This window comes from Anolis sagrei, chromosome 11 (genome assembly GCF_037176765.1).
Source record: "Anolis sagrei isolate rAnoSag1 chromosome 11, rAnoSag1.mat, whole genome shotgun sequence".
Classification (NCBI taxonomy): domain Eukaryota; kingdom Metazoa; phylum Chordata; class Lepidosauria; order Squamata; family Dactyloidae; genus Anolis; species Anolis sagrei.
This window is the reverse complement of record NC_090031.1, coordinates 18,984,676-18,997,796: the sequence shown is the minus strand read 5'-3', so window position 1 is coordinate 18,997,796 and position 13,121 is coordinate 18,984,676. Positions and strand designations below refer to the sequence as shown.

At 43.0% G+C, this 13,121-nt stretch overlaps 1 protein-coding gene across 4 annotated transcripts in view; it reads right to left on the bottom strand.

The window, feature by feature from the left end:
* LOC132763537 (erlin-1-like) overlaps positions 1-13,121 on the bottom strand; it is a 36,389-nt gene that overhangs the window by 5,513 nt on the left and 17,755 nt on the right. The window contains exons 7-11 of one of the 4 annotated variants that reach the window (XM_060757101.2): positions 11,417-11,475; positions 10,779-10,870; positions 10,576-10,665; positions 9,630-9,709; positions 6,515-7,103 (exon numbers count right to left, since the gene is read on the bottom strand). In XM_060757101.2, coding sequence (XP_060613084.2) covers positions 6,900-7,103; positions 9,630-9,709; positions 10,576-10,665; positions 10,779-10,870; positions 11,417-11,475 — 525 coding nt within the window. In that variant the 3' untranslated portion in view covers positions 6,515-6,899. Of the gene's footprint in view, positions 1-6,514; positions 7,104-9,629; positions 9,710-10,575; positions 10,666-10,778; positions 10,871-11,416; positions 11,476-13,121 lie in introns of those variants that run through there. The other 3 variants (XM_060757102.2, XM_067472000.1, XM_067472001.1) reach the window with 3 other exon arrangements.

Genomic DNA, 13,121 nt, shown 5'->3' with positions numbered 1-13,121 from the left:
TTCAGTCAAGGGAGCTTTGCAAAACCTTTTTTTTAAAAAAAAAACCCCAAAATATTTATAAATTTGTCAAATGAAATGTATAAGCATACGTTCTTCCCTTTTTTAAATATCTTAGATGAAAGAATATGTCATATTATATAAAATCTAACAGTAAAATAAAAAAATAAAAAACATCTTTAAGCATATTTCTTATTATTTTTAAATTTCCATTACAAATAATAATAATAATAATAATAATAATAATAATAATAATAATGCAGACTGTGCAAGGAAGCTGATGAAACCATGGATCATATCTTCAGCTGTTGCAAAAAAATCGCAGATGGCCTTCAAACAAAGGCACAACTCTGTGGCCCAAATGATTCACTGGAACTTATGTCACAAGGACCACCTGCCAGCAGCAAAGAATTGGTGGGATCATAAACATGCAACGGTCATGGAAAATGAACATGCAAAAATACTGTGGGACTTTTGAATCCAGACTGACAAAGTTTTGGAACACAACACACCAGACATCACGATTGTGGAAAAGAAAAAGTCAGGATTATTGATGTTGTCATATCGGGTGACAGTTGCATTGAGGAAAAACAACAGGAAAAACTCAGCCGCTATAAAGACCTCAAAATCGAACTGCAACGGCTCTGGCATAAACCAGTCCAGGTGGTCCCAGTGGTCATTGGCGCACCGGGAGCCGTGCCAAAAGATCTCAGCCAGCCTTTGGAAACAGTAAACACTGACAAAATCACGATCTGTCAACTGCAAAAGGCCACCTGATTTGGATCTGCACGCATCATTCGAAAATACATCAAACAGTCCTAGACGCTTGGGAAGTGTTAAACTTGTGATTTTGGTATACGAAATCCAGCATACAGATCTCGTTTGCTGTGACCTACTGTGCTTTTGTGTCAATAATAATAATAATAATAATAATACTTTATTTATATATCGCCCTATCTCCCCAAGGGGACTCAGGGCGGTTTCCACATATGCAAAATAATACAAAAACATACTATATAAACCAAAAACATAGGCATAAACTGTTAACATATATATTACAATCGATTTAAAATTGGTTCCGCTCTCTTCTTTGTGCAAGGTAACCTGCCAAGGGCCAAGATTTCAATAAGGGGCCTGGACTATTTGGAACAGGCTGAGCCAAGGCTAGTGCAAGAAGAAGGGGAAAATGGGGCTGGCTGAATGCTACAGTGCAAGGATCGGTCTCAGCAATGGGACCAGGGCCACTCAATTCCAGGGCCAATTAAAGGACTATAAAAAAGGTATAGTGCAGAAGAGAAGGTGGGAAATGGATGGGGTACAAGGCCAAGTCCTGTTGGACCAAGGGCTTGAGACTCAAGACTAGTCATTATCGAAGGCCTGATGAAACCACCAAGTCTTTAAGTTCTTAAGGAAGGTGAGGGATGGGGCCAGCCTTATCTCCTTGGGGAGGTCATTCCAGAGGCAGGGGGCCACCACCGAGAAGGCCCTCTTCCCTTGTCCCCACCAACCGGGCTTGAGACGGTGGTGGGAGCAAGAGGATTCGGCCTCCCTGTGGATCTTAGTGTCCGCACTGGTTCATAGAGGGAGATGCGATTGTGGAGACAGGTGGGGCCCAAACTGTTTAGGGCTTTATAGGTCATTACCTGCACCTTGAATTTGGCTCGTCAGCTTATCAGCAGCCTGTGCCGCTGTTTCAATAGGGGCATTGTACATTCCCTATAGTTAGCTCTGGTTAGGAGCCTGGCTGTCACCCATTGTACTAGTTGGAATTTCTGGGCCGTCTTCAAGGGCAGTCCCACATAGAGCACATTGCAGTATTCCAATCTGGATGTAACCAAGGCGTGGACCACCCTGGCCAAGATAGACTTCAAAAAGTAGGGCCACAGCTGGTGCACAAGTTTGAGTTGTGCAAAGGCCCTCCTGGCCGCCGCCAACACCTGAGCATCAAAGTAAAGTGTCGAGTCCAGGAGAACCCCCAAACTACGGACCTGTGTCCTTAGGGGAAGTGTAACCCCATCATGGACAGGTTGCCACCCAATACCCCGATCAGCCTCCTGACTGACCAGGAGGACCTCTGTCTTGTCCGGATTGAGTTTTAACTTGTTAGCCCTCATCCAATCCTTCACAGCTGCAACATATAACTCTATCACACACCTTTTATCTACTTATAATATTTTATTTCTTTATAATAATTATTATACCATTTTCCCCTTACCCTTAAGTGTACCATGTTTGGTTCAATTTCATCCTTGGTGAAGTTCAGAATGCTCTTTGATTATAGGCCGACTATAAATCCCAGCAATTACAACTCCCAAATGACAAAATCAACTTTTTTGAGTGATGGTCACTTCTTGGGCTAGTAGATGTCTTCTGGCCAAATTTGGTGGCAATTCGTCCAACGGATTTTGAGTTATGATGTCACTCAAAACCAACAGAGCATCTATCTATCTATCTATCTATCTATCTATCTATCTATCTATCAATTTATCCATCCATCCATCCATCCATCCATCCATCTATCTAATATTTTATAGTATACTATTAAATTATATATTATTGTTTATTTATAACTCACTTTATCTCTCCCAAAGGAGACTCAAATCAGCTACATATCCATTATTTGTATTCCATTATTATTATTATTATTATTATTATTATTATTATTATTAATTTTATTATTATTATTATTTATACAAAATATTATTACATTATATATTTGTTACATATCCATTATTTGTATTCCATTATTATCATTATTATTTATACAAAATATCATATTATATATTTATTTATTATGACGATTGTTTCTTTCTCCTACCCCGGACACCCTTCCAACAGGGATATAAACCCTACTTTCCTGGTTTCCAACAGACCTCCCAACTTCTGAGGATGTCTTTAGCCAGAGATGTAGGCGAAGCATCAGGAGAGAGTGCTTCTGAAAGGAACAGGGCCCGGCAGCCTGACTTGGAGAGTCTTTATTTCTATATTGATATTGCATTTATTTTAAATAAAAAACTATACATGAAATAAAATATGAGGAAGAGCATGGCCTCTGATAGGCTGCCTGCCCTGGAGGCTGGCTCGCGCTCTCAGGCCCGGCCCCCCAGAAGCTTATTTATATGTTTAAAGGGGAAGCGTCCCTTTCCCCGGGAGGGCACCGGATTAAACTACTGTACTGTGCTGCTGAACTTGCTGACTGGAAGGTCGCAGGTTCGAATCCAGGGAGAGCTCCCACTGTTAGCCCAGCTTCTGCCAACCTAGCAATTCGAAAACATGCAAATGTGAATAGATCAATAGGTGCTGGCCACATGACCTTGGAGGTGTCTATGGATCCTGGAGCTGGAGATGATCCTGAGTACCAACCAACCCTCAGAGTCAGACCTTCCCTTTCTCAAGATACTATTATATGTACAGGTGGCATAGTTAACATGTTATAGAACTCCAATATGCTGATGACAATGTCGGCTGTGCACATTCGAAAGAAGACCTACAAGCCACTCTAAACAGAAGCATACGAGAAGCTTGGCCTGTCATTGAACATTGAAAAAACCAAAGTGCTCTTCCAGCAAAAGGCTGGTGCCAATCCTTATGCAATGCCAGAAATACCACTTAATGGTGTAACATTAGAAAATGTTGATCATTTCCTCTACCTTGGCAGCTACCTCTCCACAAAAGTCAACATTTGAGACCAAAATACAACACCATCTGAACTCTGCGAGTGCAGCATTTTTCCGAATGAAGCAGAGTGTTTGAGGACTGGAACATCCGTAGGGAGACCAAGGTGCTTGTTGATAAAGCTATTGTCCTCCCAACCCTGCTATACGTCTGTGAGACATGGACTATCTACAGATGTCATACTCAACTCCTGGAATGATTTCATCAGCGCTGTCTCCGGAAAATCCTGCAAATCTCTTGGGAAGACAGGCGGACAAATGTCAGCGTGCTGGAAGAAGCAAAGACCACCAGCATTGAAGCGATGGTCCTCTGCCATCAACACCGCTGGACCGGCCACGTTGTCCGGATGCCCGACCCCCATCTCCCAGAGCAGTTGCTCTACTCCAAACTCAAGAACGGAAAACAGGATGTCGGTGGGCAGGAAAAGAGATTTAAAGATGGGCTCAAAGCCAACCTTAAAAACTGTGGCATGGACACAGAGAACTGGGAAGCCCTGGCCCTTGAGCACTCCAGCTGGAAGTCAGCTGTGACCAGCAGTGCTGTAGAATTTGAAGAGACACGAATGGAGGGCAAAAGAGAGAAACGTACCAAGAGGAAGGCACATCAAGCCAACCTCGACCGGGACCACTTTCCACTGCGAGAGAACATGCAGGTCAAGAATAGGGCTCCACAGTCACCTACAGACCCACCAGTACACTGATCCTGGAAGACCATCCTACTCAGACAACGAGGGATTGTCTAAGTAAAGTATATGTAGAGGAAGTCTCTGGATATTCCTGCAGTTTAATGTCATGTGAAACTCAATGAATTGGGAGAGAAAACTGATTTCTGAAGATATGGGTCCTTTTCAAGGAACAATCAAGCTTATCAGAAATAATAATAATAATAATAATAATAATAATAATACAGGATTATTATAACAATGATAATACTTAATAATGCAATACTACGATAGAATACAGGATTATTATTAATAATAATAATAATAAAGGAATACAATATTACTACTATAATATTAATAATTATAACACAGGAATACAATATTGATGCAATACTATAATATAATAATGTCTATACTATACTATTATTATTATAATACTATAATATAATAATAATATAATTATTATCTATAATATAATAATGTAATATTATAAAGGTTATAATATTAGGACTAATAATAATAATATATTATAATTATATATTTTATATTAAATGTAATATTACTAATAATATTACAATATAATGGTATAGTACAATATAGTAATATATAATACTAATACTGTACTATGCTAATAATATAATATATTGTATGTATATATATCTTGTAAGCCGCTCTGAGTCCCCTTCAGGGTGAGAAGGGCGGCATATAAATGTCGTAAATAAAATATATAAATAAATAGGACCAGATTGTGGCACAGTTGGTTGGGAGTCAGCTGCATTAAAATCACTACTGATTGGAAGGTCATGAGTTCGAAACCAACCCCGGGTCCCATTTGTCTAGCTTGCTGCCAACCTTGGCAGCCTGAAAAACAGTTGCATCTGTCAAGTAGGAAATTTAGGTACCACTTATGCGAAGAGGCTACTTTAACTAATTTACGATGCCATAAAATGCTCCAGCAGCATGCAAAAAAATGAGGAAGTACTCCATCGTGTCACAAGTGGACGGTGAAGTGACAGCTCCCCCGGTGACCGTAATTCAAAGCATACTCTCATGAAGCTGGAAAGTTAAATAGTCTCTTTATGTCTGTCTATATATGTTGTATGTCTATGGTATTGAATGTTTTCCATGTATATGTGCATTGTGATCTGCCCTGAATCCCCTGCGGGGTGAGAAGGGTGGAATATGAATACTGTAAATAAATAAAATTAATAAACAGTATTGCATTACTAATATTCCTGCATTATTAGTATTATTTATTTTCCTGTATTATAGCAATATTGCAATATTGTGTACCTGTATTATTCTTAATATTCATGTATTATATTACAGTAGTATTGCATTATTATTTTCCTGTATTAGATGTATTATTAATATGCCTGTATTATTACGGTATATTATAGTAGAAATACATTATTATATTTCTGTACTATTACTATTCTTAATATTCCTGTAATTTATTATTATTATATTCCTGTATTAGATCCATTGTTAATATTAGTATATTGTAAGGAGCCCCCGGTGGCGAAGTGGGTTAAACCGATGAGCTGTTGAACTTGCTGATTGAAAATTCGCAGGTTTGAATCAGGGGAGTGGCGTGAGCTTCCACAGTTAGCCCCAGCTTCAGCTAACCTAGAATTTTAATGCAGCTGACTCCCAACCAGCTGCGCCACAACCCAGTCCTACTATAGTATAACAATAATAATAATAATAACAACAAATTATTATTATTATTCTTCCAATGTTATTATATTGCAGTAGCATTGCATTATTATTTTATTCCTGCATAATAATAATACTAATAATAGCAGTGTATTATTATAGTATTCCTGTATTAATGCAAATGTTAGTAGATCAATAGGTACTGCTCCGGCAGGAAGGTAACGGTGCTCCATGCAGTCCTGCCAGTGGCCACATGACCTTGGAGGTGTCTACGGACAACGCTGGCTCTTCGGCTTAAAAATGGAGATGAGCACCAGACTCCCAGAGTTGGACATGACTAGACTTAATGTTAGGGGAAAACCTTTACCTTTACTACGGTATATTGTTATGGTTAGTAGTACATTATTATTATTATATTCCTTTATTATTCCTATTATTAATATTCCTGTATTATATTACAGAAGTATTACATTATTGTCCCGGGACTCCAACAGCAGAGAGAAGATGCAGCTGCTAGCGGAAAAGGCTATGAAAATAGTTCTTTTATTTCTCTTAATTCCAAAGATCAACGTTTTGCATATCCAGGATCCCAAAAACACACATTTTTATACCAAAGCCCACAGCAGGCAAATTGTTTCTTGCAGCAACGTTGCTAAGATTCCAGTTGACTCAACTTTGTGGCAGATCCCTTTGACTCATCACCTTGGTTAGGAATGAAACGAAATGGGATCTCCTGTTTCCTTACAATAATCCGATTGAAGGGAAAAGGGAATGGGTTTCGTCGAGGCTCACTGCGGGCGGCACATGAGACACCGCCACCATACTTCCCCCTTCGAGGCCGATGGAAATGCATGGGTTGGGCTCTTGCCGACAGGAAGTGTTTGACCTCCGAACAAAGGTGGGAACGTCAATCACGCGGAGCGGGCGGGGCCTGGAGGCGGGGCTTCCCCATGACTTCCTGCTCCCGCATGGCCTCCTGGGCAACCGCGGCTTCGAATGCACAAGCGCCCAGGAAGAGGTGGGCAGGGAGGCCGCGGCCAAAGTACAGCTGGCTGTTGGCGGCAATGGCCCGGTCCCGCACCAGCGCCAGATAGGCCGGGGTGAGCTTGAGCTGCCAGGAAGGAAATGCTGCGTTAAGACAGGAATGCATTGCATGTGCTTTTAGTATTGTTAGGGATGTCTCATCTTCAGAACAGGAAGGGGAGCAGGAAAGTGTACAGGAATTAGTGTCACAAAAAATTAATGTGCAGATTTGAGAAATGTGAATTTAATATGATGTGTGGGAATGAATGGAAGAATGTAAATTGTATTGAAGCCGAGCATGCCCCCCCCCCTCCCCAATAAGAGATAATAACTTATAGTTCTGCAAAGGGCCAAGGACAAGTCTCAACCTCAACGCTGCAGGACTTCCTTGACTGGCTCAGTGAAACCTTTTGGACCTTTTCTCATGAATTTCATGCTTTTAATCATTCCCCATGAACCCTTTTGTTTCCCTTTCAAAAACATACTTTTATATGGACTTTTCCTGTTATGAATTATAGGCACATGGTTCCTGCTACATCAAATGTATATATTTTCATATTTTCCTTTGTACTAGTGGCCTTCCCTTGACCTTTTTTCCTTCCCTTTCCTTATGAAGAAATCCCCCCCCCCACCCCGGAAACTGCAGAGCTCCAGACATTCCAAAGACCCCAATCCCCAATTTCCTTTGCATGAACAATAAACTGGCAGGCAGCTTTGTTCTTGGAGGATTGCCCAACAATGCTGTTTGCCCCCTGGCAGACCCCTAATCATTTTTCTACCTGGAGGTCAGGGGACCCTCGAAAAGCCCCCACCTTTGCACTGGTTGATTTAACTAACTTCCCACAAAGAAACAATCACCCCAGTTTCACCGACATTGTCTCCATATTTGCTGGCTAGTAAAATCCGGACTTGCCTTTACACATGTTGATTCATTCCAATCAAAACACAATAGATCAGGCTTGCTTGAGACTCCTTTTGTCTCGCAGGCCACATGGCATTTTTTTTTAGAATTCATTCACAAGATTCCTTTCATCCCGCCTCCCTCTTTCCTGATTTGCTATCGCCGCTAGATGGCAGGAGCCTCCCCATTGGATCCTACGGACCGCTGGAGCTTCCTGATTGGTCCAGGGGCGCTGGGGGCGGAAGGGCCACCTCCCAGCTGTTTGCCCATTGTCCAATCACAGTGGAGGGCAGCAGGGAGGCTTGAAATCTGCAACTTTGAATTTACTATAAATATGGCTGTATCAAATGTATTTCTTTATGCCCTGCTGGTGAATGATTGCAGCTCTGCATCCTTTTCAGCTGGATCGCTAAATAAACCTCGATGGCTTTTCTTCAACCTTGGTGAGATTTATTTGGGAAAAATCAGGGAAAATTCTAGGCCTTTCTCCTCTTTCGCTTGCCAAGGGTTTTGGGCTCTCTTTGGTGGGTCTAAGGGCTCCTCTCTCCTGGGCAGGAGCCTCCAAATTCCAGCTCGATATCAGTATGAGTGGAGTTAATAATTTTGGAGACACCAGTATAATATTAAGGCCTGCAATGACTAACTACCTGCTTGCTGGATGTAATTAAAAGTTTTTAATGAGAACTGAAAAAGTAAAGTGTGATAAGGACTGTGACAATTGTTCTTTCAAGTTAAGGAAATGTTTGCAACCTTCCTTATGTTAAGAAGTCAAGTTGTGTGTATCTCTGTATATTGAGAACAGAGTATCTCTGTGTGTACACTGATAGGAGACCTATCAATAGTTATAAGTAGCAGTGACTGAAGAAGGCTGTGGCTAGCACAGAAGGGTTAACTACAAAAAATCTTTCCAACCGGAAGATTGACAGTTCAAGCTATGGGAGGGTGAGTTCCTGTCATCAGCCTAGCTTCTGCCTATCTAGCAGTTCTAAAACAGCGAGTAAATAAATAGGTACCGCTCTAGCAGGGAGGTAAAAGGCGCCCCTGAAAAAACATGCCAGCAATTCCAGCGACAGGCTCCACGGCGTGGAAAAATGGAACAGCAGCACCTCCCCATGGCCGAGTCAAGCACTGTCTCCATATGTCAGAAATGAAAGAAGGAAGCTTGCCTCTGTTTATGTATTGTCTGTCTCTGTCAACTGTATAATGGCATCAAATGTTTGCCATATATATCCTGTAATACGTTCTAAGTCCCCTTGGGGTGATAGAGTGGAATATTATTATTATTGTTATTATTATTAATCAACCTCCAAAGGAGTTTGGAGCTCAAGGGTGCTTATTCAAGGTCAGAGGCCGGGCTATTAAATCTATGCTGACTGTTACCAAGACTCTGCAATGTGCTTTTGGATTGGAACGTAACTGCTTGTCCAAGAGACAGTCTATCCCATTGCGCAGGTGGAGAAGGGCAGGGTGTTGTGTGTATTTACTCTCCTTCTCTTCTACTATACAATGTTAGGGCTGTCTGTGCTATTAAATCTCTGGTAATGGTGACCAAGACTCTGCAGTGTTTTGGAGGTCAAAACGTAGCTGTTTGCCTTGGAGGCAGTCCATCCCATTGTGCAGCTGGAGGAGGCTGTGAGCAGGGTCGTTGTGTGTGTTTTACTACTTCTAACACCACCCCCACCCCCCACCCCGGGACATCCTAGAAGCACTCACTTTGTTTGATTGGGCCGCCTTCTGCGCCGTGTAATATTCCGCATCCGCCTTTGCCTTTGCTCTCGCCAAGAAAGCTGCATCTAGAAAAGGTGGGAAAGACGAGTTGCAAGGGCACTGTATATGTGCGAATAGGCTTCATCCCCAATCCCAAGCCCCCCAAGCAGATCCAACCTCTTTTCCAGAAATAAAATAATTGAAGGAGACCCCCAAAGGTAATGTAGTCCAACCCTCTTCTTTCTGCCATGAACCATCCACCCTTTGTTTCAAAGCCTCCAAGGAAGGAGCTTCCACTGGACTTCGATGCAGAGTTCCACTGCTGAACAGCTCTTGTTATAGTCAGGAAGTTCTTCCTAATAATGTTAGGAAAGGACAGGAATCTCCTTTCCTGTCATTTCTGCCCTTGGCTCCACTGAGTCCCAGTCCTAGGGCAGCAGAAAAGAAGCCCCTTCCCTCTTCCTTCGGACACCCTTTCACTTATTGATCCATGGCTCCTTTCACGTTTCCTCTCAACCTTCTCTTCTGCAGGCTAAACACACTCAGCTCTTTAAGATGCTCCTCACAGGGATTATTCATCCTTTATTTGCCATCTTCCTCTGGAGACCTTCTAACTCAGAGTCAGTACTATTATTACAATTATTATAATTATTATAGTAATATTATATATTTTTTACCTAGTTATATTATTATATAGTGTTATTATAACATTTATTATTAATATATTTACAATTATTATTATATTTAGATATAATTATATCATTATCATTATTATTATTACATTTAATGTAATATTTATTATTAATATCCCTTTTTACTTGCTTGGCCCAGAATTGGACACAGTGTGATTCCAGATAAACAGATCTAACCAAAGTGGAATAGAGAGCCATGGTTTCCCTCCTCCTCCTGCAGCCAGAAGAACACAACACCAGTCCCAATTGCACTGGCCTACCTTCCAGTTCAGAGATGTGCTTCTCTGTCACAGACTTCATGACTTTTTGCCTAAACTGGATCTTGGACACTTGCGCTGCCTTTTCAGCGTCTGGAGGGAGAAAAGCCACACGAAGCCAAGAAGGGCTGTTGAGCCTGGCCAAGTGGGGCCTCGTGGCCAGAGGGGCCCATAGAAAGACACTGGGCCCACCTATGACGGCATACCTATGACAGCCTTCCGCCGCTCCGTCTCGGCTTCCTTCTCCACCACTTTCTGCTTCTGGGCCGCAATCAAGAGTTTTGTTTTCTCCGCCTCCCTGCAGAGAAAAAGCAGAGTCTGTCAGACTGTAGGACCTAAATAGCAATAGTAAATAACCACTCGCAAGCAGGCTTGCTTTGAAATGGATATACTGCTCATATCTCTGCAGCAAAGAAAGACACTACTACCACCACTTCCTGACAGAGTCTCCACAGCCAGATAATCTGAGATCAGATCCTGGGATATGAGGTCAGTGTGAAAGCTCCCCACCCCTACATGCACGCACACCCAGACCCCTTTTCTGTTTCGAGGCTCTTGTGCTGTAGCAACTGAGGAGGGGCACCTTGCAGCATCCACCCCGCCATCCCCAGAACAACTGAGGGAGGGCCTAGGATTGCGGCTCCCCTGGCACTGGGCATGGCCTCCCATCCACCATCCACTGCTCCCTCCCTGGCACTTTCCATCAGCACTCCCCCACCGTGTGTCCCCCCTCCATGCTCCATCCCCAGTGACATAAACCATGGGATGAAAGGGTGGAGTGGCCAGAGGGAAACTCTACCCCCGTTGCTCCCCCTGCTCCCACCGCCACCTCCGCAACACTCACACGAGTTCAAAATTCCTCCGGATGGCCTCGGGGATCTTGGGCTTGGTCACACGCACGGCCTGCAAGGGAGAGGAGGTCACCGGCCACCCTGGGGGCCTCTCTCTCAAGGGCCAAAGGCCTGACTGCCCCCCTTGCGACCAGCCCCTCTTCCTGGAAATGGGGTCCTGCCACTGCTCAGATCTGGATTATTTATTTATTTACTGTATTTGTATACCACCTTTCTAAGCCCGTAGGCGACTCATGGTGGTTTACAGGGTAAAATTCAATGCTTACAATATCATAAATGCAATTAATGCATTACATATAATAAAACTAAACAGAATCAATAAAATATAAATCCATAATGTCTCCTTGTTAAAAACATTGTCCGGTCTCATTGTCTAGTTGTTCCGTTGTCCTATGTCAATTATTTCTTAATGAGACATGCCGCATTATCACGGGGTGTCTGCGCCCTACACCACTGGAGAAATTACACTGTTTAGCCGGTATTGCACCACCTGACATCTGCCGGGAAGTAGCAGCCAATAGTGAAAGGACCAAGGCAGAGACATCTCCAGCTCATCCCATGTTTGGGTCTCAGCCAGCACGTCAACGACTTAAATCTAGAAATAGTTTTCTAAGATCTACAGAGATACTCGCTGGAACACCTCAGCAAGCGAGAGTCCAAAAGTGGCAGGCCCAAACCCAGAACCTCAACCAATGGCTGATACCAAATGAGAGATTCCCCCCTGGGCACACAGAAGACTGGGCGACTTGGAAGGCGCTGAACAGACTGCGCTCTGGCACCACGAGATGCAGAGCCAACCTTAAGAAATGGGGCCACAAAGTGGAATCCACGACATGCGAGTGTGGAAAAGAGTAAACCCTGACCACCTGCTGCAATGCAACCTGAGCCCTGCCACATGCACAATGGAGGACCTTCTTCGAAAACACCAGAGGCACTCCAAGTGGCCAGATACTGGTCAAAGGACATTTAATCAACTACCAAGTTTGCCAATTTTGTGTTTTGCCTGTTTGTTTTGTTCTGCTAGAAATATAATACAATTGACTGGTTGCCCTGACACGACAAATAAATGTCATTTACTCTGCATTTACAAACTCTTTCTCAAAAAGCCATGTCTTGACTTTTTTCCAGAATGTTAAAAGGGAAGAGGGGGCCAGGGGACAGTTCCATCTTATCCCCTGCATATGTCATCAGATGGGTGCCCCTCCCTCCAGCACCAACTGCTGCTCTGGGCCAGACTGAAGAGGGGGGGGGGGCAGGGGACAGTTCCACCTTGTCTCCTGTGCTATGTTAATAACATAATATATTGTATAAACATATCTATATATATAAAAATGCTCTGTGCGTAATGAGTACCTTAAAAACAAAAAAACAACAGGGTAAAACGACCCCAAATTTGGCAACAAAACTCACAATCCAAGGAGTGACCATTACTGAAAAAAACCCACAAAACACCTTTAAATTCAAAAAAGGAAGAAAACAACACACCTCCCCTGCCCCCCCCCCCCCCCCCCCCCCCATGCTGAGGACACAGCCAGCAAGGCCACCTTACTTCCCCTTTGCCTTCACAGTCCTTGGAAGGTAAGGTGGGAGAAGGAGAAAGGGCCTAATGGGTGATGGAGAGCGGCATCAGGATGGCTCATATGCTGCGGTGTCAAAAGGAGGAAGAGGAGGAGGGCTCCGAAGCAGTGGCAGTGGCAA